This window comes from Schistocerca cancellata, chromosome 2 (genome assembly GCF_023864275.1).
Source record: "Schistocerca cancellata isolate TAMUIC-IGC-003103 chromosome 2, iqSchCanc2.1, whole genome shotgun sequence".
In the NCBI taxonomy this organism is placed as follows: Eukaryota; Metazoa; Arthropoda; class Insecta; order Orthoptera; family Acrididae; genus Schistocerca; species Schistocerca cancellata.
In genome coordinates this window covers 837262575-837289632 of record NC_064627.1, presented here as the reverse complement: position 1 = coordinate 837289632, position 27058 = coordinate 837262575, and the positions used below count along the sequence as shown (strand labels likewise).

The 27058-nt window shown below is 45.0% G+C and overlaps 1 protein-coding gene across 1 annotated transcript in view; it reads right to left on the bottom strand.

Annotated features, from left to right (window-relative positions):
- The window catches only part of LOC126162751 (ATP-binding cassette sub-family C member 4-like), a 386365-nt gene that overhangs the window by 39563 nt on the left and 319744 nt on the right, over positions 1-27058 (bottom strand). Inside the window, exons 18-20 of the mRNA XM_049919433.1 lie at positions 23760-23883; positions 4211-4381; positions 522-649 (exon numbers count right to left, since the gene is read on the bottom strand). Of these exons, the coding sequence (XP_049775390.1) occupies positions 522-649; positions 4211-4381; positions 23760-23883 (423 nt within the window). The remainder of the gene's footprint in view (positions 1-521; positions 650-4210; positions 4382-23759; positions 23884-27058) is intronic.

Genomic DNA, 27058 nt, shown 5'->3' with positions numbered 1-27058 from the left:
TAAAAAGTGCCTTTTTCCACATTGCACATAATGAGGAAATCAGAGAAAGTAAGTGAAACATGTTGCGCGGCGAGCGCGCGCGCGCGCGCACACACACACACACACACACACACACACACACACAGCCGCGAGCGCACTAGATCTTGCCCGCAACTCCAGTGAAACATGTCTGGGTAAAAATAGAAAGAATTGTGTTTACTCAAGGTGGATTCAATCAAAAAACAAAGTCTTATAAAATTTGTCTCAAAATATGTACATGAACTTTTTACGGGCTGTTATGAGACCAGCACGACTGACAGTTTCTCCAGACGAAGCCGATGGTGGAAATTGTCGAAAGCTTGAGATTTTACCCGAATTGAAGTGCGAGAAACGCGAGAATGCTTTATTCAAGAATATCGTCTAATACAAGCGACACTATTCGCATTCACTCGATATCGTGTTCAGCAGTGTAGCTTGCCGGCCCCTCAGGGCGCCGCTGTCGCAGTGAACAGCGAGTGCCGCTACTGAACGCCGGAGCTCACCTTGTGCGTGGGCGCTATGGAGAAGTTGACCGCCTTGAGGACGGGCGGGACGTCCGCGCCGTACCGCAGCGTCACGTCCTGGAAGACGACGGCGCCGGAGCTGGGCCAACCCTTGGGCGGCTTCTTGCCTGGAACACACCACGCCTCGTCTCACTACGCAGCGTATTCCCAACTCCACCGCCACCTCAGGCTCACATTTCTTGTAATCTGGAAGCTTAGGCATTACTGCACGTGGGCGCTATAGCAATACCGATTGTTCCATCAACTGTTTAAAAACAGCTCGTTAACGATCACTTATCAATTATAACATACTAGGTCTGTTAAAAAAATTCCGGAACCTTCGTAATTGGGTGCCAGTGGCATGACGGAGCGAAATGCGGTTGACACCCCTGCACATGCCGATGTCTAATGTGTAACTGTACAATTTTTATTAATATTGTGTTTATACTGGTTACTGGTGAGGATGAAAGTTAGTGCAAAAAGGGTGCAAATGACTCTCAGCACTATGGGACTTAACATCTGAGGTCATCAGTCCCCTAGACTTAGAATTACTTAAACCTACCTAACCTAAGGACATCACACACATCCATGCCCGAGGCAGGATTCGAACCTGCGACCATAGAAGCAGCGCGGTTCCGGACTGAAGCGCCTAGAACCGTTCGGCCACAACGGCCGGCAGGAAAGTTAGTTATTAGTATTTTATTAATGACCTCATTCGTAAGCAGCCATATCACAGCTATCACAGTCGCTCAAGAAAGTTATATTAAGTTTTACTTGTTTAATCAGAATCGGACGTTGACTCTCCTTGTCCGCAGCCTCGATGATTCGAAGCGATCTACAACCCTATGTAAATAAAATGTCTTGGTTTTCTTGTGTTGCGTAGTCAGTCGGGAAACCTCAGATCAAGCGGAAAGTTTGCTTTGATAGAGTTTAATTATCAGATGAAATAATGGAGCTCTTGGATCTAATAATTGCAGGTTCGTTTCCAATTCATCGGAAGTTCCCTTCTGATTACCAACGAAACAACACCTCCGTGCAAATTTCCAATTAGAGAACACATATATGATGAAATTCCTTACACACCTTTGATGTAAATGCTCAGTATATATTTTCTTGAGTAGCATACAATATATTTTCAATCTCTTTCTTCCAGTAATCTTGAAAGGAAATCAAAATTATTCAACGCGGCTATTTGGCACGGAGGAGATCCTAGAAGTCCTCTCAACACACCACAGAGAACATTACAAAGAGTAATTATGCGCTCATGGACTAGTAATAGTACTGTCCTACTTTGCGCATCGATTCTGCGAGTATATAGATGGTCAAGTAGGAAACGTAATTCACTCATAGAATTGTGCAGGGATAATTAGTAGAATATAAAGAGATATTACCACTGCCGGAAGTTTCATTGTTGCATGTCGGCGCTGTATTGAGTAGACCGTTGTGTCGCACAATTTTCGAATTTCGAGATGGCAAAGTTAGAGGAGCAACGCGTCTGCATTAAACTTTGCGGGAAACTATTGAAAACCTTTATACAGGCACACCATATAATGCAGGAAGCCTACGGTGTTGAGTGCTTAAGCCGTTCTCGACTGAGCCTCGTTCAGGACGCCCTTCAACGTCTACCGCTGACGCTCTTCTCGGGAACGTAAGCGAAACTGTGCGCGACAATTGAAGGGTGACTGTCAGAGAGATTGCAAAAGAATGTAACATTTCAGTTTGGTCATCTCACGAAATCCTCACACAGCATCTTGAAATGCATCGTGTTGCCACCAAGTTCGTCCCTCAGCTCATGAGTCAACACCAGAATGATCTTCGCCTAACAATCTGTTAAGAGCTTTTGGATCGCGCAAATGAGAACGAGATGTTCCTTAAGAGAGTCATAACTAGTGATAAGACATGGGTCTACGGTTATGATGTTGGGACCAAGGCCCAATCTTCACAATGGACTGGAAAAGGTTCTCCAAGACAAAAAAAGCTCGCCAGGCAGGTCAAATGTCGAAGCCATGCTGATAGGGTTCTTTCACTTTGAAGCATTATTTCATCATGAATTCGCGCCACAGGGACAAACTGTCAATCGATGGTAGTGTTGGGAAGCGTTGCGACGCCCGTGAGAAAATGTGAGAAGAAAACTGTCTGAAATGTGCTGAGACAATTCATGGCTCTTGCATCACAATAACGCACCCGCACATTCATCCCTGTTGGTGCGTGACTGCTGCACAAAAAACGAAATCACTGTGCTGCCTCATCCTCCGTACTCTTCAGACCTGGCCCTTGCGGACATATTTTATTCCCAAAATTGAAAACCCCGTTGAAAACGATTTGTAACGATAGACGAGATAAAAGAATATTCCCAAACGGTGCTTCGTGCGATCCAGCAAGAGGCGTACCGGACTGCTTCCAGAAGTGGAAGCCCCGCTGGGAGCGGTGTACCAATTGTGGAGGAGGGTATTTCGAAGGAGACCATGCACGATAAGTAAAAGGTAAGCCTAGAAAAATTTTGTGACAAAGTTACGGAAATTTTTGAACACACCTCGTACATTATGAGGAAAGAAAGGAAATGGAGCGATAGAGACTGCATTCTCTGAATGGGCACGAACCGCACCTGCAACGACTGAAATCAAGGAAGAGTTTCCTTAATATATCGACGACACTTACAGCCACTTTTCAAAAAACTAGATTGCAACTATGGAGGACAAAGATCTGTCTTCCACCTGGCTGGTAAAGAGTTTCAGAAACTGTACCTCCTGGCTATGATCAAAATTGACAAGTTGGAAGTCCCTAAACAGACTCAGACCTAGAGTTAACTGCCGAAGATTAATTTGGCAAAATGAGGCTACGCTGATCAAGTGTCGCCTCACTAAATTCCAAAATTGGTCAATTCTTTTTTTTCTGAAAGTGTAATATTGAGATTGAGGGAACATAAAAATCTTAATCTTTCATTTTACAGATAAGTGTAAAATGTATTTTACCCATGAAAAAGCTATATGTGTCATTACACTTCTGTGACATAATAATTGCTTCAATTTCTTTTTTATTTACGTTTCTATTATTTCATTTTGATCATTGTTCGTTGCATTTGTTCGGAGTGGACGTCCTATCACATCCATTCAAGTTCATCGTTGATCCATTCACTCAGTTTTTATATTACGGAGGGCACATAACTCTGTGACCGAACATGCTGAGCTAGCTTAGAAACTAACATCTGATTCGGTGCATTGTAAGTGCGTTTTGTAAGATATCTGTGTACCAGATGTAGTAAGAGAACTACTGATTACAATTCTTTTAAGCATCTGGCGCGTCTTTTTGTTAATAACAGCAACTCTCAAAACCGACGTTTCGACCGCCTTTCTAGTGATCGTCTTCTGAGAGATTAAACACTTTAGTCTATATGAAGAGGACCACTGCAAAGATGATCGAAACGTCAGTTTTTATTGATACTTCTAGTTTCGAAATTATGTATTTTTATGCCCAAAATGTCTTTATGCTGGTTAGCATTTATGGTGGAAGACAACGGGCACTCATAAGAGCGTTAGTGTTTAATTTTTGCCTCTATGAAGGAGAAGTGATCATTAAAATATAATTTTTCTCTAATCTGTTTGATATCTTTATTGTTCCTATTTGATTTATGTTACTCCAGATCGACCACTCTTGTGGCGAAGTACCCAGGCGAGAACTGTGAGGCTTACCTGGTTCGGACTCGAGGGCGGGCTCCATGTCGAGCCTGGTGTACTCGAGCACGCGCTCCACGGACGTGGCCTGGCTTACGGACTCGTTCAGCTGCAGGATGCCGTACTGCAGCATGTCCGTCACGAACAGCGATTGCGTGATGGCCAGGCCCACGCTCGAACCCTTGGAACCTGAGCAGTACGCACCGTGTCAACAGCAGCCACCAAAATGACATGAAAATGACTCCGCTACCATAATAGCATTACTTAATACACTGAAGATCCAAAGAAATTGGTACATCTGCCTAATATAGTGTAGGGCCTCCGCGAGCACGCAGAAGTGCCGCAACACGACATGGAATGGACTCGAGTAGTGTCTGAAGTAGTGCTGAAGGGAAATGACACTATGCATCCTGCAGGACTGTCCATAAATCCATCAGAGTAACAGGGGGTGGAGATCTCTTCTGAACAGCATGTTGCAGAGCATCCCAGATATGCTCAATAATGTTAACGTCTGCGGAGTTTCGTGGCCTGCGGAAGTGTTTAAACTCAGAAGAGTGTTCCTGGAGCCAATCTGTAGGAATTCTGGACGTGTGGAGTGTCGCGTTGTCCTGCTGGAATTGCCCCAGTCCGTCGGAATGCATAATGGACATGAATGGATGAAGGTGATCAGACAGGATTCTTACATACGTGTCACCTGTCAGAGTAGTATCTAGACGTATCATGGGTCCAATATCACTCCAACTGTACACGCCACACACCATTACAGAGCCTCCACCAGCTTGAACAGTCCCCTGCTGACATGCAGGGTCCCTGGATTCATGTAGTTGCCTCCATACCTGTACACGTCCATCCATTCGATTGAATTTGAAACGAGACTCGTCCGACCAGCAACATGTTTACAGTCATCAACAGCTCAGTGTCTGTGTTGACAGGCCCAGACGAGGCGTAAGGTTTTGTGTCGTGGAGTGATCAGGGATACACGAGTGGGCCTTAGGCTCAGGAAGCCCACATTGATTATGTTTAGTTGAATGGTTCGCACGCTGACACTTGTTGATGGCCCAGCATTGAAATCCGCAGCAATTTGCGGAAGGGTTGCTCTTCTGTCACACTGAACGATTCTCTTCAGTCGTCGTTGGTCCCATTCTTGCAGGATCGTTTCCGGCCGCAGTGATGTCGGAGATTTGATGTTTTATCGGACTGCTGATATTCACTGTACACTCGTGAAATGATCGTACGGGAAAATCCCTACTTCATCGATATCTCGGAGATGCTTCGTCCCATCGCTTGAGCGCCGACTACAGCACCACGTTCAAACTCACTTAAATCTTGATAAGCTGCCATTGTAGCAGCAGTAACCGATCTGCAACTGCGCCAAACATTTGTTGCTCATATATCTGTTGCCGATCGCAGCGCCGTATTCTGCCTGTCTACATATCGCTATATTTGAGTACACATGCCTATACCAGTTTCTTTGGCGCTTCAGTGTATGTACTTAAAATAAAAAGAAACATAAAAACGAACATCGATCATCGATACACAGTACTCGCTAGATTCCAACTTAAGAAAGTGAAATGTCCCCAGAAGGGCCAGGACAAATTAAAGAAATAGTCATACGGAACAAGTTTTGATTGATGCCTTTTTCTTAGCATTCACATTCACTTTATCAGCACCACGATCAAACGTAGTAAAAAAGGTATAATTTTGCGGTGAAAGAACATGGAGTATGTAAATTTTGGTAAAATATTTTTATACAGCAAAGGCTGGTAGAGTTAACAGTCTAACACACTATCTCTCTCTCTCTCTCTCTCTCTCTCTCTCTCTCTCTCTCTCTCTCACACACACACACACACACACATACACACACACACACACACACACACACACATATATATATATATGCACATGATGTATCACCGCTTCACGTTTGTCACAAGCACTTTGGAACATCCTGTATATATACATTGAACTATGAGGTAGGTCGCTTACCAATAAAGTCATGTCTTATCAACAAAGAAAAAAGAAACAGATTCAGAATACAGAAGGGAAACATCACGCTAAGAATCGCACGAAATGAATATTGGTTAATGTGTATGGCAACATATCTCCAACGCGCCACGTATAGGCCCAGGCACAAGCAGTACTATCGAAGAATACAGATACTAGCAAAAATGCTACCCATGAACTCACATGAAAACGATCAAGAATCTGAGTAACTATATTACTTGCTGTGGAGTAAATATATAACTATAAACACTAAGAGACGGATAATTCAAAATTGTAAGAACTATATGCGATGTTTTGAAATAACAATAATGAATCGAATAATAAACCAAGAAACAAGAGGGACTGGAGATTCTAATTAATACTGCAGAGACAACGGAAATAAAACAGATCATATGGTTTGTGAACTTTAAGATCATGTCTATGGAACTGACGGCCGAAGAGGATGACTAAACCGACACCTCTAGAAGGAAATAAATGAGGATGAGGTGGACGGAACTGGCGTAGGGAAGTTCAGGAAGCCATCGAAGCCCGAGGACTTATACCGCGTGATTGGGAAGACTGACAAGACTGGCCACTGAGATGCGGGGGACGGCGGCAGCTGCATCAAACACACAGAAGCATCATCTGACCCCAAATGAAAGAACACGGTTTGAAATTTTAACCTAGAAATTTGAATGCGTAGACTTTCTAACTTGGTCGATGTATTGGTCGGGTATCAGCCGCATTTGTACATTTTGCCACCTCTTTAGTCGAACCTTGGTGTGTGTGATTACTTCTTGTGGTTTTTTGTTAAAAACATGTTATACTCCCCCCGTCCACTCCCTTCCTCCTACCACGTACTGTGAAGTTACCAAGATTGAGTAAGCACGTAACTATATTAAGTGACGTCACTGTACCAAATATACTTGTCATGGTTTGGGGAGATTAACTTCCAATGTGATTCACGTCGCATAGAGGGCGTCTTACCTCAGGAAAGATACTCGTAGTTATTTACGTTGAAGCTCTGCAAAAATAGTGTCAACCAAAAATAGAGGCCTGAATGTTCCCAAACTTGGAGACTGTATAGACCAGCGCATCACAAATACACTGATGAGCCAAAACTTTGTACATCACTTCTCAATGCGAGACTCCTGACGTTGCGTACATGTGACGTAATAAGGGAAGTACACAGGGTGCTCAGAAACAGTCTAGGAAGTTTGTAAGGTTGTTGCAGGGGAGGTTAATCCTTATGAAAACGGTGTTTATGCTTACTACATGAATAAAAGGGTTTCAAAAATTTATTAATTGTTGTTAAGTTATTGTTATATACTACATCAAGAACAGATATTCAGTTTCAGAATGAATCGTCTTACACTGAACCCAATAATAGGTATTTGATTCACACGGCAGACAAATTGTCGTGGTCAGAAAGTTACGCAAAATTTGCTGAATTTTAACTCGAACCTAGAAAACATTTAAGAGATAACGTCATGAAAGATGTTTACTTTTTTTTCACACATATAAAAATTATTAATGATTTAAAAAAGTGCAAGGTCAATTTTCTCATTTTTCGTGCGATTTGAAATGAAATAGCCCTGATGCAGACTTAAGTGTTTCGGAGCACACCGTCCAGCGTACATCGTTGAGCATGGGCTCTGTACATGACGATTCCTACGTGATCCCATGTTAACCCAACGATCGTCAGTTACGTGAGCAGTGGACGCGGGGTTATAAGAGTGGACTGTGGATCAGTAGAACCGTGTCGCCTGGACGGATGAACCACGTTTCTAACTCGATGATCGAATCCAGATACGCGATCATAAGGACGAGCAGCTGCTCTAAACTTGCACCACGTCACGGAGGCAGGCCACAGGAACAGTACTGCGCTGAGGGGGACACTAACCTAGGCTTCTATGTACCCTCTGGTAGTAATCGAAGGCATCGTGACTGTTGTGGACTACATTAACTTTTATTGTGGACCATCTGCATCTCCTCAGACTTGATGTCTTCGTTGACAGTGACGCCATGTTCCAGCGCAGAACTGTCCATGTCAATAGGGCAGAATCATTATATAGCGACTTGAGAAGCATGACAGTGGACTTGCGGTAATGCCTTGGGCACCAAATTCTCCTGATGGTGGAACACCACTACCCGATGATTTATGGGAGTTGCGTGACCTGTGCGTAAAGACCTAGTGCCATAAACCGCCAGAAACCTATCAAGCACGTGTCGAACCCATGCCACACCATGCCACTCTGAACCACTGCGATATTGTGTAGTAAAGGCGGACCAACAAGCTGTTGGACAGTTGATCGTAAAGTTTGTCTCATTAGTGTAAGTGAGTAAGACTTGTGCGAACGGGGTACAGTAGATCAAGTAACTTTAAAGATCAGTGTTACACCAACCTCACTCAATGACGACCTGTAGAACGAAGTGGAAACGCATTGGCGCGTCACAGGGACGGAATACACAACTGTTTGCTTCTCTCCTGCGTCATGTACCTGCACGTGCGCACAACCTCTCTGGACACAACATTTGCACTCCTAGCTGTCTCACTGCGTTATCCCAAAGCGGAATATGCAAATTTCAACCCGTTTGTTTGTTACGACCTTTCGTACCACTCCTTATAATAAAATGATTGGCTAAAAGCCACTGGAAGAGTTGTCTGTTTTGGAGATGTGCCGTGTATGACGCCCGAATAACAGTCAGTGCGAGTGCAGACACGGTACCTGAACATCTTGTTGTAGGAAGGTGTGTAGTGAAAATGACAGGATGTCGCGAGTTAACAACTTCTGACGTGGAATGACAATCGGTGCAAGATGCGTGGGTTATAACGTATCGGAGATTACACATGAAACGTCCCCTTTAGAACAATTTATACAAGACTGTGCTTAAACTGACACACAATATGTTTTTAGCGCAACGCAATCTGACTATCAAAGATCCCTGCAAAGGAATGGCCCTGAGTAACATTAAACTATACCTTTCACAAATAACTTACCTCACAAAAATCTTCATTACTGGAACTACTGCAATACAGCGAGCGCCACTACTGCCAGCTAAATAAAAGATTCAAACTACTGAAGGCACTAACAACTAATAGGGATAGTTAGCAAATGAAAGATTTTAATAGAGAACAAACACTGTATTTACCTTAATATAATCAAAAGTCATAATATATGTAATTTCAAAACTCCGCCATCTCTCTCCTCACATCCACCACTGCTGGCGGCTCACCTCTAACTGCGCAACGCTACGCGCTGTTCACATCCAGCTGCCGCTGCCCAACACTACAATGGCAGACAACAATGCAAACTAGCCACAGACTGCACACAGCACAGCCATACAGAGCGCTACGTGGCATTACCAATATAAAAATCTAAACAGCCTACTTACACACAACAGTTCGGGTTTCCGTAATCTACAGTGCCCAGGGTAGTGTGCAACATGGCAGATAAAATGTTTCCACATACGTAAACTGCCTCACAGGGCGACCGCAAGCGTTTGACGAAAGGGCGTGACGTCACCTCCGCAGAGTCATACGTGGCGATCGGCTGCTACTGTGAATCACATCGCCGCCAGTTTGAGTGCGTGGTGGCATCAGAAACCCGTTAGCATCAGAACTGTACGCAGACAAAGGCAGCTCACAGGCTTCAGAAGCTTACGACTGACATAGTATCCAATGCTCTCCCATGCCATGACGTTTGACCGCTCAGTGTATAAAAAGCTGGAGACAATATCTCCAGACTGAGACAGTAGACAACAGCCAAGAACCTAGTACGTGGATTCCCGAGAAGACAATGGACGAAACATGTAACCGCCGAGGGTGTATGTCATAAGCGATTCTGAAGGGCGATATATGAGAATCACGCAACGAGTGAACACATTGCAGGTGGATGCTACTACTTTCAGTGTCCAGCGCAACATGCGTTCTGTGTATTCATTACCTTCTCTGTGTTTCCACATATAGCATGTAACTGTTCCCATTTGTACTGAGAATGCAGGACAAGCGTGGGGCGTATTTGTACTCTGCCGCAAAAAAGCAGAGCACGGAGATTCTGTCATTCTACATCCATGTGATATTTGTTGAAGATGTCCTTGTCCCAGTTCAAAAGTAGGACTCAGGTCGCGAATCCATTGTTGTGAGGCTGTGAAACATAGGTAAGTTGTCTAAGGCTCTTTAGGCTATAAAAATAAGTGTCCATAGTTAACAGAGATGCCAATGGCTTGTTGTTCATTTATAACTACGGAGCACATAAGGCCACAAACTGCTAACAAGATGAAAATCTAAGTTTTAATCTGTCCGGAAGTTTTATATCAGCACACAGTCTGCTTCAAAATGAAAAATTCATTGTGCTAACAAAATACACTCCTGGAAATTGAAATAAGAACACCGTGAATTCATTGTCCCAGGAAGGGGAAACTTTATTGACACATTCCTGGGGTCAGATACATCACATGATCACACTGACAGAACCACAGGCACATATACACAGGCAACAGAGCATGAACAATGTCGGCACTAGTACAGTGTATATCCACCTTTCGCAGCAATGCAGGCTGCTATTCTCCCATGGAGACGATCATAGAGATGCTGGATGTAGTCCTGTGGAACGGCTTGCCATGCCATTTCCACCTGGCGCCTCGGTTGGACCAGCGTTCGTGCTGGACGTGCAGACCGCGTGAGACGACGCTTCATCCAGTCCCAAACATGCTCAATGGGGGACAGATCCGGAGATCTTGCTGGTCAGGGTAGTTGACTTACACCTTCTAGAGCACGTTGGGTGGCACGGGATACATGCGGACGTGCATTGTCCTGTTGGAACAGCACGTTCCCTTGCCGGTCTAGGAATGGTAGAACGATGGGTTCGATGACGGTTTGGATGTACCGTGCACTATTCAGTGCCCCTCGACGATCACCAGTGGTGTACCGCCAGTGTAGGAGATCGCTCTCCACACCATGATGCCGGGTGTTGGCCCTGTGTGCCTCGGTCGTATGCAGTCCTGATTGTGGCGCTCACCTGCACGGCGCCAAACACGCATACGACCATCATTGGCACCAAGGCAGAAGCGACTCTCATCGCTGAAGACGACACGTCTCCATTCGTCCCTCCATTCACGCCTGTCGCGACACCACTGGAGGCGGGCTGCACGATGTTGGGGCGTGAGCGGAAGACGGCCTAACGGTGTGCGGGACCGTAGCCCAGCTTCATGGAGACGGTTGCGAATGGTCCTCGCCGATACCCCAGGAGCAACAGTGTCCCTAATTTGCTGGGAAGTGGCGGTGCGGTCCCCTACGGCACTGCGTAGGATCCTACGGTCTTGGCGTGCATCCGTGCGTCGCTGCGGTCCGGTCCCAGGTCGACGGGCACGTGCACCTTCCGCCGACCACTGGCGACAACATCGATGTACTGTGGAGACCTCACGCCCCACGTGTTGAGCAATTCGGCGGTACGTCCACCCGGCCTCCCGCATGCCCACTATACGCCCTCGCTCAAAGTCCGTCAACTGCACATATGGTTCACGTCCACGCTGTCGCGGCATGCTACCAGTGTTAAAGACTGCGATGGAGCTCCGTATGCCACGGCAAACTGGCTGACACTGACGGCGGCGGTGCACAAATGCTGCGCAGCTAGCGCCATTCGACGGCCAACACCGCGGTTCCTGGTGTGTCCGCTGTGCCGTGCGTGTGATCATTGCTTGTACAGCCCTCTCGCAGTGTCCGGAGCAAGTATGGTGGGTCTGACACACCGGTGTCAATGTGTTCTTTTTTCCATTTCCAGGAGTGTATTTCGCAAACGTATGCCTACAAAGTCTTTCGTAACACGCGTTAAATGCATTACACAAAACATAGACGCAGAACAATTTACGCGTTTAGTACTCTGTTCTTCTGTGCATTACTCGCAGAGTCGCTATTTCTGAGGTCATCATATACGGCACGCAGCTCAGATCTTAATCGTGCGGCCCCTACAACGAACTGTATCGTACGGCCCCTACTTACCGACTGATATGTCAGTCCGAATCACTTCACTCTTAACGCATTTTATAGCGGAAACCGGAGACGCATGAAGTGCTTCCTCTGCTTATCGAGCTTAACTGGTTATTAAATTGAAAACTGAAGTGCTTGGATTACAGCCTAATTACTATTGAGAGCATAGCTAGTGCGACTGTCAAATGTGAGTGATATTTTTAAAAATATTAATAAGGCCCAAGGGTAATCCTTAAATCCCCTGTTGTGGCGGCCAGCCAGATTATCCGAGTACTAAACTAGCGCAATTTCTCACGGAATCGGCACCCTCTGTTCCACTTGTTAGTCTGGGCCTCACTCCACTTCTTACGCCACACAATAGCTAAAGCAGCCTCAACTTAACTAAGAAACTTATCTTGGGGCTAAATATTAAGGCTCCTAAAGCCAGAAATGCAGCTAAAACTGTCCAAACTCGGTCTCCATACTGCTTTTCTTTGTTTTCACATGACAGGTTTCGGGCCAGCAGCCCATTTTCAGATCAATAGAGTAAAGCGATCTAGAGACTGAATTTGAACAGTTTTGGGTAAATAACTAACGCGGACACTCCCTGTTGACGAATAAGTATAGTTTTTATTTGTTACAATATGTTGTTGTTGCCTTCAGTGTGTGTGTGAAATCCTATGTGACTTAACTGCTAAGGTCATCAGTCCCGAAGACCACACACTATTTAACCTAAATTATCCTAAGGACAAACACACACACCCATGCCCGAGGGAGGACTCGAACCTCAACCGGGATCAGCCGCACAGTCCATGACTGCAGCGCCTGAGACCGCTCGGCTAATCCCGCGCGGCTGTTGTCTTCAGTCCAGAAACTGGTTGATGCAGCTCTCCATGCTTCCCTATCCAGTGCAAGCCTCCTCTGCAACCTACATCCTTCTGAATCTGCTTAGTGTATTCATCTCTTGGTCTCCCTCCACGATTTTTACCCTCCAGTACTAAACTGGTGATTCCTTGTTGCCTCAGAGCGTGTCTGGCCGGCTGCTGTGGCCGAGCGGTTCTAGGCGCTTCAGTCTGGAACCGCGCGACCGTTACGTCGCAGGTTCAAATCCTGCCTTGGGCATGGATGTGTGTTATGTCCTTAGGTTAGTTAGGTTTAAGTAGTTCTAAGTCTAGGGGACTGATGACCTTAGATGTTAAGTCCTATAGTGCTCACAGCCATTTGAACCATTTTAGAGCGTGTCCTATCAACCGATTCCTTCTTCTAGGCAAGTTGTGCCACAAATTCCTCTTCTCCCCAGTTCTGTTCAGTGCCTCCTCATTATTTACTTGATGTACTCATTTAATCTTCAGCATTCAGAAATGGTTCAAATGGCTCTGAGCACTATGGGACTTAACACCTATGGTCATCAGTCCCCTAGAACTTAGAACTACTTAAACCTAACTAACCTAAGGACAGCACACAACACCCAGCCATCACGAGGCAGAGATAATCCCTGACCCCGCCGGGAATCGAACCCGGGAACCCGGGCGTGGGAAGCGAGAACGCTACCGCACGACCACGAGATGCGGGCCAGCATTCAGAGAACCGACTCGTGGCGATAACATATTAGACCTTCTGGCGACAAACAGACCCGAACTATTTAAAACAGTTAACGCAGAACAGGGAATCAGCGACCATAAAGCGGTTACAGCATCGATGACTTCAGCCGTAAATAGAAATATTAAAAAAGGTAGGAAGATTTTTCTATTTAGCGAAAGTGACAAAAAGCAGATTACAGAGTACCTGACGGCTCAACACAAAAGTTTTGTCTCAAGTACAGATAGTGTTGAGGATCAGTGGACAAAGTTCAGAACCATCGTACAATATGCGTCAGTTGAGTATGTGCCAAGCAAGATCGTAAGAGATGGAAAAGAGCCACCGTGGTACAACAACCGAGTTAGAAAACTGCTGCGGAAGCAAAGGGAACTTCACAGCAAACATAAACATAGCTAAAGCCTTGCAGACAAACAAAAATTACGCGAAGCGAAATGTAGTGTGAGGAGGGCTATGCGAGAGGCGTTCAATGAATTCGAAAGTAAAGTTCTATGTACTGACTTGGCAGAAAATCCTAAGAAATTTTGGTCTTATGTCAAAGCGGTAGGTGGATCAAAACAAAATGTCCAGACACTCTGTGACCAAAATGGTACTGAAACAGAGGATGACAGACTAAAGGCCGAAATACTAAATGTCTTTTTCCAAAGCTGTTTCACAGAGGAAGACTGCACTGTAGTTCCTTCTCTAGGTTGTCGCACAGATGACAAAATGGTAGATATCGAAATAGACGACAGAGGGATAGAGAAACAATTAAAACCGCTCAAAAGAGGAAAGGCCGCTGGACCTGATGGGATACCAGTTCGATTTTACAGAGAGTACGCGAAGGAACTTGCCCCCCTTCTTGCAGCGGTGTACCGTAGGTCTCTAGAAGAGCGTAGCGTTCCAAAGGATTGGAAAAGGGCACAGGTCATCCCCGTTTTCAAGAAGGGACGTCGAACGGATGTGCAGAACTATGGACCTATATCTCTAACGTCGATCAGTTGTAGAATTTTGTAACACGTATTATGTTCGAGTATAATGACTTTTCTGGAGAGTAGAAATCTACTCTGTAGGAATCAGCATCGGTTTCGAAAAAGACGGTCGTGCGAAACCCAGCTCGCGCACGAGACTCTCGTCCACGAGACTCAGAGGGCCATAGACACGGGTTCCCAGGTAGATGCCGTGTTTCTTGACTTCCGCAAGGCGTTCGATACAGTTCCCCACAGTCGTTTAATGAACAAAGTAATAGCATATGGACTATTAGACCAATTGTGTGATTGGATTGAAGAGTTCCTAGATAACAGAACGCAGCATGTCATTCTCAATGGAGAGAAGTCTTCCGAAGTAAGAGTGATTTCAGGTGTGCCGTAGGGGAGAGTCGTAGGACAGTTGCTATTCACAATATACATAAATGGCCTTGTGGATGACATCGGAAGTTCACTGAGGCTTTTTGCGGATGATGCTGTGGTATATCGAGAGGTTGTAACATTGGAAAATTGTACTGAAATGCAGGAGGATCTGTAGCGAATTGACGCATGGTGCAGGGAATGGCAATTGAATCTCAATGTAGACAAGTGTAATGTGCTGCGAATAAAGATAGATCCCTCATCATTTAGCTACAACATAGTAGGTCAGCAACTGGAAGCAGCTACTTCCATAAATTATCTGGGAGTACGCATTAGGACTGATTTAAAATGGAATGATCATATAAAGTTGATCGTTGGTAAAGCAGATGCCAGACTGAGATTCATTGGAAGAATCCTAAGGAAATGCAATCGGAAAACAAAGGAAGTAGGTTACAGTACGCTTGTTCGCCCACTGCTTGAACACTGCTCAGCAGCGTGGGATCCGTACCAGATGGGGTTGATAGAAGAGATAGAGAAGACCCAACGGAGAGCAGCGCGCTTCGTTACAGGATCATTTAGTAATCGCGAAAGCGTTACGGAGACGATAGATAAACTCCAGTGGAAGACTCTGCAGGAGAGACGCTCAGTAGCTCGGTACGGGCTTTTGCTGAAGTTTCGAGAACATACCTTCACCGAGGAGTCAAGCAGTATATTGCTCCCTCCTACGTATATCTCGCGAAGAGACCAGGAGGATAAAATCAGAGAAATTAGAGACCACACAGAAGTATACTGACAATTCTTCTTTCCATGAACAATACGAGACTGGAATAGAAGGGACAACCGATAGAGGTACTCAAGGTACCCTCCGCCACACACCGTCAGATGGCTTGCGGAGTATGGATGTAGATGTAGATAGATTCTTCTGTAGCACCACGTTTCGATAGCTTCTATTCTCATCTTGTCCGAACTATTTATCTTCCATGTTTCACTTCCATACATGACTACACTCCATACAAATACTTTCAGGAAGGACTTCCGGACACTTAAATCTATACTAGAGATTAACAAATTTCTCTTCTTCAGGAGGGCTTTCCTTGTCATAGCCAGTCTACATTTTATGTCCTCCCTACCTCGACTATCGTCAATTATTTTGCTTCTCAGATAGCAAAACTCGTTTTCTACTTTAAGTGTGTCATTTCCTAATTTAATTCACTCAGTATCACCTGATTTAATTCGACTGCATTCCGTTATCCTCGTATGGCTTTTGTTATTGTTCATCTTATATCCTCCTTTCAGGAGGCCGGCCGTTGTGGTCGTGCGGTTCTAGGCGCTTCAGTTTGGAACCGCGTGACCGCTACGGTCGCAGGTTCGAATCCTGCCTCGGGCATGGATGTGTGTGATGTCCTTAGGTTAGTTAGGTTTAAGTAGTTCTAAGTTCTAGGGGACTGATGATCACAGATGTTAAGCCCCATAGTGCTCAGAGCCATTTGAACCATTTGAACCTCCTTTCAAGACACTGCCCATTTCGTTCAACTGCTGTTCCAGACCCTTTGCCGTCTCTGACAGGATTACAATGTAGTCGGCAAATCTCAAAGTGTTTATTTCTTCTCCATGGATTTTAATTCCTACTCCAATATAATGTGACAAAGGTCTGCTTTAAAAAATGAAGCTATCGCTCCGCAGACGATGAATGGGAAAGAGTAGGCAACGAAGCACACAATAAGCAGTCGCGTGAGAGAAAGTAGGTCTTGATAAGCAGTACTACGGTAGTTCGTGTTCCTCGTGCAGGCCGCTCCTCCCACCACGAGGCAAGCTCTCAACGTAACCGAGATAAAACAATGGACGACACGAAACGGTACAGCATGAGTCACGGATTTGTAGGTAGAGCACGACTCGGCTACAGGTGCTGTCCTTGAGGCAAGCCCTGATAAGTTTCTTCCTTGTGGCGACTGTGGTTTCGCATCATCTGTAACCAGTGAAGGTGATAAGAAATATACACAAGTAGGTCGTATACACCATCAGCGATTCGTTATCTGCTATAATTCCGCCGATGGGCGCACAGTACCGTCCGCTTGCTTATACCTCTAGATCTCTTTTTTACTGTTTTTTTGCTTATTTGTTTCATATGAAACACGTTACGAGTCAGAAGCTGGGTCAGTATAAAATGTGAAACGTCACGGTAACTATATACACTAAAGAGACAAATAAACTGGTACATCTGCCTCAATCGTGTAGGGGCGAAAGGAGCTGACACGATGAATTCTGCAGGGCTGTCCATAAATCCGTAACAGTACGAGGGGTTGGAGATCTCCTCTGAACAGCACGTTGCAAGGCATTCCAGTTATGCTCAATAAATTCCATGTCTGGGGATTTTGGTGGCCAGCGGAAGTGTTTAACCTCAGAAGAGTGTTCATGGAGCCACTCTGTAGCAATTCTGGACGTGTGGCGTGTCGCATTGTCCTGCGGGAATTGCCCAAGTCCGTCGAAATGGACAATGGGCATGAATGGTTGAATGTGATTAGACAATATGCTTACGTACGTGTTGTAAGTAGGCTGTTTATGTTTTCTTTATGTAAGTAGGCTGTTTATGTTTTCTTTATGTAAGTAAGCTGTTTAGGTTCTTATATTGGTAACGCCGCCGCCACGTAGCGCTCTCTGTATGAAAATGAAATCACTGGCTGTGCTGTGTGCAGTCTGTGGCTAGTTTGCATTGTTGTCTGCCATTGTAGAGGGGCAGCTGGATGTGAACAGCGCGTAGCGTTGCGCAGTTGGAGGTGAGCCGCCAGCAGTGGTGGATGTGGGGAGAGAGATGGCGGAGTTTTGATAATTTGTAATACTGGATGTCAATTATGAATATTAAGGTAAATACATTGTTTGTTCTCTATTAATATCTTTCATTTGCTAACTATCCCTATCAGTAGTTAGTGCCTTCAGTAGTTTGAATCTTTTATTTAGCTGGCAGTAGTGGTGCTCGCTGTATTGCAGTAGTTCGAGTAATGAAGATTTTTGTGAGGTAAGTGATTTCTGAAAGGTGTTACTCAGGGCCATTCTTTTGCAGGGATCTTTGATAGTCAGATTGCGTTGCGCTAAAATTATTGTGTGTCAGTTTAAGCACAGTCGTGTATAATTTTTCTAAGGGGACGTTTCAGTGTCACCTGTCAGAGTCGTATCTAGACACATCATGGGTCCCATATCACTCCAACTGCACCCGTTCACGTCCGTCAGCTCGATACAGTTGGAACAATTCGGCTCCGATAAGCCCACATCGATGATGTTTCGTTGAATAGTTTGCACGCTGATAATTATTGATGGCCCAGCACTGAAATCTGCAGCAATTTGCGGAAGGGTTGCGCTTCTGTCACGTTGAACGATTCTCTTCACTCATCACTGGTCCCGTTCTTGCAGGATCTTTTTCCGGCCGCAGCGATGTCGGATATTTGATGTTTTACCGGATTCCTGATATTAACCGTCCACTCGTGATATTGTTGCAAGGGTATTTCCTCACTTAGTCGCTTGCTCATAGATGCTGTGTCCCATAGCTCGAGGGCCGACTATAACACCACGTTCAAACTCACAAAAATCTTGATAGCCTGCCACTGTAGCAGCAGTAACTGATCTAACAACTACGTCAGATACTTGTTTTCTCATATAGGCGTTGCCGATCGCAGCGACGTATTCTGCATGTTTACATATCTCTGTATTTGAATACGCTTGTCTATACCAGTTTCGTTGGCGCTTCAGTGTATATTTTGTACTTATGTGCGATAATAATACTCGCTGAGAAGTTTAAAATAGACTGGTGGCCATTAACATTGCAACATCATGAAGACGGCGTACAACATATGTCGACTTGGTATGAAGTGTACTACACACTTTCATGTACAACGTGGGCCTGAAAAGTTCAGGAGCTGCTCTCAGAAAGTGAAGGAAACAAGAGATTCAGACCGAACACCCTTACTGACCTTCAAAGTGAGCATCATTAACTACAGCACACTTGTGACATCGGTTGTTAAGCTGCTGAAGTTTGTCAGCAAACGTTTCGTGTGGAGTCGCTCGGAGGACCGTGGTCACGCGTTGCTGGATATTCACTTCATTACAAGATATGAGGCCTGGTGACCTAGCGATGATCAGTGACATGGTGTTCATAGTCCTCCTCGCGTCCCAGAAAAGTCCAAGTTTAACCCTTCCAATACCAAGGGGGAGTACTTTATGCCCATCTCTTGAAAATACTGTAATCTAGTAGGGGAATTTAAAAAAAATATAAAAAAAATATTCTTAATAAGGTCTTCTACCAGATTCCGTAAATGTTTTTAATTTTTCAGTTAAATTTAACGAAAAAATTCAAGTCTTAGAAGTACATGTGACTGTTCACAATGCATGTCATATTTTACTATTTCAGATACAGGGTCCTAGCTACACATCTGTACCTTTTTAAACAGTGTTTTGTTAATGCAAGACAATAATAGTTAACAAATTTTGTGTTTGGTGAAGTACACTCCCCCCCCCCCCCTTCCCCCGTTGGTAATCACTTTATTGAAAATGAATTGATATTTCAATGGTTAAGACGACGTTTATCGTCTTTTTCGACAGCAAGGGCTTGACCCATCAGAGCTTCTAGCAGAGGGAGGCGAAGAAGATGAACATGCCATTGACTGTCAGTTGCTCATGGGATTGTATTGTTAGTACCAGGTATCATGTCGTGTAATGATGCGAATATCCAGGAACACATTAACATGGCGCTTCGAGCGGTTCCACAAGAAGCGTTTGCTAACAATTTCAAAAATGATTCAAATGGCTCTGAGTACTATGGGACTTAACATAGGAGGCCATCAGTCCCCTAGAACTTAGAATTATTTAAACCTAACTAACCTAATGACATCACACACATCCATGCCCGAGGCAGGATTCGAACCTGCGACCGTAGCGGTCGCGCGGTTCCAGACTGTAGCGCCTAGAACCGCTCGGCCACTCCGGCCGGCTGAATGAAAAAGTAGTTTTGGTTCAAGCTATCAGCTGAAGTAATGTTACAGTAATTGAGATCAATTGTGTTCAAGATATCAGTAAAAAGTATTACTACGTCTCAGCTATGTATCTGCTAACTCTGTGATCACCCTATTAATTTCTGTATGGTAGCAGTATTTATCTGTCGAGAGTGTAACAAAATCTGCCGTTAGTTGGGTGCATGGTGAGTTAGCCTATATCCAGCGCACCTTAACTCTTAATTTAACTGATAGTTTTCTGATATCAGGCACCAACGTATCCATACCACCTATGTGTGAGGTATTTTAGTGTACGATATTGTTCTTACTTTTAAACTTTGATTCCACTATGATGAAATACTTGACAGTTACCGTATATTGCACATTAGGCTGAGTGTGCTCTTTCTCACACTTGAATAGGCGAGTCAAAAGGAGCTCTTTACCATCTGACGTCAAAGAGTCACCAGAATGCCTGTTCTGATCTGGATACATGCTTTTGGAATGCGACTGACTGCTAAATGACTGACATCTGGTCCCTGGTGAACACTACAGACTGTTACTCCAGTAGCTATGACGAAGATGGGGGGGGGGGGGGGGCGAATAACGGCCAGTGGGCAACAACGTTATGCAGCACTGGCACAGCAGTTGCACTGATGGAGACTTATCGACAGTCTTGAGTCGAGAAATCAAAAATGATGGAGGAACATCTTACACCGGAATTAGTGTATGACAACATGCTATCCCGAAGATAGCACAAGTGAGAAGGAAATTTGCGTCTTGGCTAATGGTTGAGCTAATTGGGTTCTTCGGTTGGAAGAGCCCAATTTCGTATTTCCTTCAAGCAGATGTAGAACAGAGTAAACCAATCTGTGGCAAACTCCAAACTCAGATATACTCACACATTAGCTGTCTACAACACGGAAAAACCTGCCTGATCTAGGAGTAGCATAGTGAAAGGTGGAGATGTTCTCATTCTTCGTGCCGAAAAACATTATCCACAAGCACCACAAACAAAAATAACACACGTTCCGCTGCAGAGTGACAGATTCATTCTGGAAAGAATAGGTAGTGGCGGATGTAAACGTTAGAGGGCGGGAAGAGAGTCGTGCCTGGGTAGCTCAGTCGGCAAGAGAAAGGTTCCGAGCTCGAGTCCTGGCGATGAGGTACACCATTGCAACCTTCAGCAAGTTTTAAAATATATCTTGCCAAGTATTTCACGGGGACAGATGAGGACAGCTGTGAAAAATTCTTTCTTAATGTTCAAATGTGTGTGAATACCTAAGGGACCAAACTGCTGAGGTCATCAGTCCCTAGACTTACACACTACTGAAACTAACTTATGCTAAGAACAACACACACACCCATGCCCGAGGGAGAACTCGAACCTCCGGTGGGAGGGGGCGCGCAAACCGTGATATGGCCCCTCAAACCGCGCGGTCACGCCGCGCAGCTTCTTTCTTAATCATGTTGCTAACGATACTGTCAAAAATCCATCAAGTGTATCAGACCAGCTTCTGTAGGATGCGATGCCACTACAGTAGTAAAGATAAAGCTTGTTATTGACCCTCCACAGACGAAAAAAAAGTCATTAATCACACCTTGATTGCAAGCACTTCCCCAAGCGGCCTGGAAACTGGGATTTGTCAAACCACTGCCCAACAAAGAGAACTTCTGATGACTGCCCCATTTGTGTTCTTCTGGCGATGGTTAACGCTTTACAGTACATATTACTTCAATAGCTTACCAACTGCTTGATGACGAATAATCTTCAAGACGAATACCAATCATGTTTCCCTAAGCCGTAAAGCAACTTCTGGTTTCAGAAAGAGATTTTCACTCCGCAGCGGAGTGTGCGCTGATATGAAACTTCCTGGCAGATTAAAAGGGTGTGCCAGACCGAGAATCGAACTCGGGACCTTCGCCTCTTTAGGGACAAGTGCTCTACCGACTGTGCTACGCAAGCACGACTTACGCCCCACCCTCACAGCTGTACTTATCCCAGTACCTCGTCTCCTATCTTCCAAACTTCACAGAAACTCTCCCACGAACCTTGCAGAACTAGCACTCCTGGAAGAAAGGATATTGCGGAGACATGGCTTTGTCACAGCAAAGCAGGAGAACTTCTGCGAAGTTTGGAAGGTAAGAAACGAGGTACTGGCAGAAGTAGAGCTGTGATGATGGGGCGTGAGTCGTGCTTGGGTAGCTATGCCGGCACGGTTGCTCAGCGTGTCCGGTCAGAGACTTAGCTCCCCTCTATAATAAAAAAACTGAGTGGATCATCTTTGAACTTGAACAGGTGTCATGGGATATCCACCACGAACAAATACAACGAACAGTAACGAAGAAAATGAGAGCAACAAAAAAATGTCGGTAGCGCACTTACCCACGAAAGGCAAAGTTCCCGAGTTCGTCTTGGTCCGGCACACAGTTTTAATCTGCTAGAAAGTTTCAACATCTGCTTTAATAAAAGTAACCATAGCCATAGCTACGCACCAAACAAGACGCGATTCTCACAAAACTTGAAAGTGTTGACTTCACATTTTCCTTCCCACTCGTAGGCAAACTTTTTCTCCACGATAAAGGATGACAGCCAAAACAGTTGCAGGCTAAAAATTTATTAAAATTCTTGACCAAGGTTTCGCTACATATAAATATACCTTCATCAGAAGTAAAAAATCCTATATTTATATGTACCGAAGCCTTGGTCAAGAATTTTAATAAATTTTTAGCCTGCAACTGTTTTGGCTGTCATCCTTTATCGTGAATTATTTCAACAGTTGCTGTTGCAGTCATGTTTAAAATCTTGAAACTTTTTCTCGCAGAAATATTGATGGTAGCAACAACAGCACACTGGTGTGCAAAACTATGGACTACTGTAGCTTCCACGTTATGTGCCATTGCCAAATACCACAGTTCGATGAAACTTGGACCGTATACAGAACGAACAGCTACGATATAGTACAGGGGGTAAGTGAAAGAAATACGCAATAAACGAACAGAAATTACATTTTATTTAAATATAACGCAATGAGCGAACGAAATGACAATTTTATTTAAAGATAATGATTACACTGAAGCCACCGTACTCTGTTATGGTTCGCTGGACATTACAAAGAACGAGACATAGTTCCCTAGGGTGTGTAATCACCATGGACGGCAAAGTATGCTCTGAAACGTGCTCCAGGCTCGTTAAGGAGCTCTTGTGGTAGGGCGTTCCATCACTCCACCAGCGCTGTTCACAACTTCAGAATGGTCATTGTTGCATGTGATGGCGCAGGAAGTCTCACCACCGACTCTCACATGTGCTCGATTGGATTTAAGTCGGGGGACGAACTGACCTGCCCTTTCCCCCGACTTAAATCCCAACGAGCACGTGTGCGATTCGTTGAGGAGACGTATCCCTGCGCCATCACATGCAACAATGACCATCCAGCAGTGGTGAACGAAGACCCTTACAATAAAGATGTTGTGAATCGCGAGAAGGTAGAAAAATCCAAGAAGACATACGGGCAGTGAGTGTTTGGACGATTGTAGATTCCTAGTGGTCTTACAGCAACTCATTTACCATTGCCACTCCCTGTCGGTTGGATGATATTCAACAGGATCGTCTAGATGGTTTTGAGATTGACTGAGCAATACGCTGCATTTATATTGTTTGCTCAACGAATTCGAGCTGCAGTCCACCAGGGTTGGCCCCAGCGGCGTGGTGGACTCACCTGGGTTGAATATGATGAAGCTGAAGGTGACGACGGCGACGTAGCTGACGCTGATCATGTCCAGCCACAGCCCCAGCGCCGTGCCGCCGTACACGTACAGGAACCACGCCGACGTGTGCCGGTCCTGCAACAGACACGCGCCAAACAATATTACAAACGAGGTCGTGAAGCGATTCTTTCTTCCGCAATGTTCATCATCTTTTCTGCCATTACAATACAGCCACAATGCGTGTACACCGACAGTCGAAGAAGATACTCGAAAAAAAAAAAAAAAAATGGCTCTGAGCACTATGGGACTTAACATCTTAGATCATCAGTCCCCTAGAACTTAGAACTACTTAAACCTAACTAACCTAAGGACATCACACACATCCATGCCCGAGGCAGGATTCGAACCTGCGCCCGTAGCGGTCATAGTGATAATTAAATTTTGACAGTGCAGCCGCATAAGCCCAAATGTTACATAGGTTGTTCCGACTCCGTTGCAGAAGTTTCGCTGGGAACTCTTACACATTATTCATACAGTCCCGATTTCTCCCCATGTGATTTCGTACTTTTGGAGTCCTGAAGAAAGATATTCGTGTCTGTCGCTTTGCTTCGGACGAAGAGGTGCATACCTGGGTATAATCATGGCTCCATAGACAACGCCAAACATTTTCTCACGAGGCCACTGACTATCTTGTCTCATATTGGGATATATAAGGTGTAACGGGTGTAAGTGCAGATTTTTTGTATGTGGTACCTTAATATGTACACACGTCAGTGTTTTGGTGGTCTATTCTCTGCGTTAAACAGTCTTCCCACAAACACATCACATAACTCACTATCGAATTTTTTTGTACGGGCGTAGCTGCACCAGTAACTGGGCTACGCTTGTACAGACTACCCGTTTTCCGTCCACACGTCCACATGCATCATCTGACCTGCTGCCTAGGGTTAAAATAACCACTAATGGGTTCTCTTGCCACATGTACTTGCAGATACTATGCAACCTAAAACCAACAACATTACATCAGTATCATTAATAAAACCGCCAAACAGCACGGACGGATTCCTGACTGGAAATGGAGGAAAAAATGCTCTATGAACATGTGTCCTGAAATGCATCGTTGCCACGGTAGAATGCGCTGACGAATGAAAGTTCCTCTGACCACGTGCCATGTTTTCCCTGTGTGCTGCAGGCTGTGTGATCGGCGCAGCGTACTGTAAAGGTTTGTGTCCGGCCAGGCAGATGAAAACGGTCGAGAAGCACCACGCCTATACCAAAACAAGTACCCTTACAGACACCGACCATACCACACAACATTTTAAGCCCTTTTTGGGAGTTTATGTGATCATGGGTTTTTTAGACAGACGAACGTGCAGGGAGGCGTACACCAGATTTGATGGACCATGTTTTACAGGATATTGAGACGAACCCTAGTACAAGCGCCAGGTAACTGACCCGCCAACATGGTGTAAGGCAAAGTACAATTATGTGTATCCTGCGTGGCAACCGTTACTATTCCTTCCACCTGCAGCGAGTACAATGATTATCAAAATGGTTCAAATGGCTCTGAGCACTATGGGACTTAACTTCTGAGATCATCAGTCCCCTAGAACTTAGAACTACTTAAACCTAACTAACCTAATGACATCACACACATCCATGCCCGAGGCAGAATTCGAGCCTGCGACCGTAGCGGTCGCGCGGTTCCAGACTGTAGCGCCTAGAACCGCTCGGCCACTCCGGCCGGCAATGATTATCAGCAGTGAATTTCCCTCTACCACCATCACAGTTACAGGATTTCTGTCACCAGTCCTCATTACCGACGAAGCAACGTTTACCAGAACTGGTATCATCAGTCTACATAATCATCATCTGGGGGCTACAGACAATCCGCGGGGAATGGTTGAGGCGTCTCATCAGCATCGAATCGGCACCAGTGTGTGAGCAGGGATTCTTAGCGACGACATACTTGGACCTGTTGTTATTTCACAACGCTTCGACAGGTTATGTGGCTTCTGCGTGACGGAGCATCACCCCATTTCCCATTACGGTTCGCCGACGCCTCAGTATCTGCCCAAGACGATGGATACGACTGGGAGGCCCCGTAGCATGGCCTGCTAGATCACTGGACTTAAGCCCCCTGGAGTTTTACCTCTGGGGGCATCTGAAAGGCGTTGTGTATGCTAAACCTGTTCCTAATGTGCAAACCTCTCAGCAGCGTGTCCGCGACTCCTGTGACGCTATTCGGAGAGAGGCTGGAACGTGCGAAAGAATGCGGCAATCCATGATACGACGTGTGAACGCTTTGGTTGCATCGCATGGAGACCACTTCGAACATCTGTGGGCAAGTCAATGCGCTGCAGTTCTGTGCCATGTTCTGGGACGATTGTTGCACGCACATCGTATATTTCTGGACACATGTTCACAGGATCCTTTTTCTTCCTTTTCCTGTCAGGAATCAGTCCCTGCAGTTTATTGGTTCGCATTTTATCGCGAAATTCCCCTCTTTCTTCTCGAAACATTTTCTTGAAAACAGTAGGCAGAGAATTATACGAGTAGTAGAGTGGTGCTTCTAGGAATTCAGAAAGGAAAGGAAACGATGTATTAGGTAGGTAAAGATTATATTTAGGGTAATTTGTGAAAAAATGAGGACGGGATGGGACGTCACTCGTTCCATTTTCTCCTCTACCGTTTCCGCAAGGTGACCCCGGAAACTGTCTAGAACAAGAAGGGACTTCTTTTGTAATTATGCCCCTGGTCTTCTTCCTCATACTTTCTACAACCAATCCACCATCAAATCTGCTGTCATCCACCCCTTTTGCAGAACTCGTAAGTGAATTCCATGTGAAGTAGTCTCCTTTGACAATGGCTTCCTTTTAAAGATGGCATGCAGTAGAAGTTTATTGCCGTTTGCTGTAATTCACAACATGATTGTGCATCTTAGTTTCTCCTCCTCAGTCGTCCTTACAAGGACATATTTTGAGCCAGTTAGAGGAACGGTGTTGTTATGCGGCATATCAAAAAACACTGGCGTCTGGTCAAACCAAACTGGAGGAGCAAACAGTCATATTACTCGCGCACTTGTATTACGTAACGATGGACCTCGATTACCTTATCTGTGTATTCTCGAGGTGAACTCTGCCTCAAAGATCTTCCCCTTAGTAGACTGAGATTTCACCGCCTCATAAAACGAATCATCCAACCAATACTTGCTTTAAAATCCTGTCAATGTTGAGACTGGCAGCTATCTCGCGAGCTTTTTTCTCAATCATTTCGTAAGAGACAGCACAACCGTTATTCCTTAGTTCAT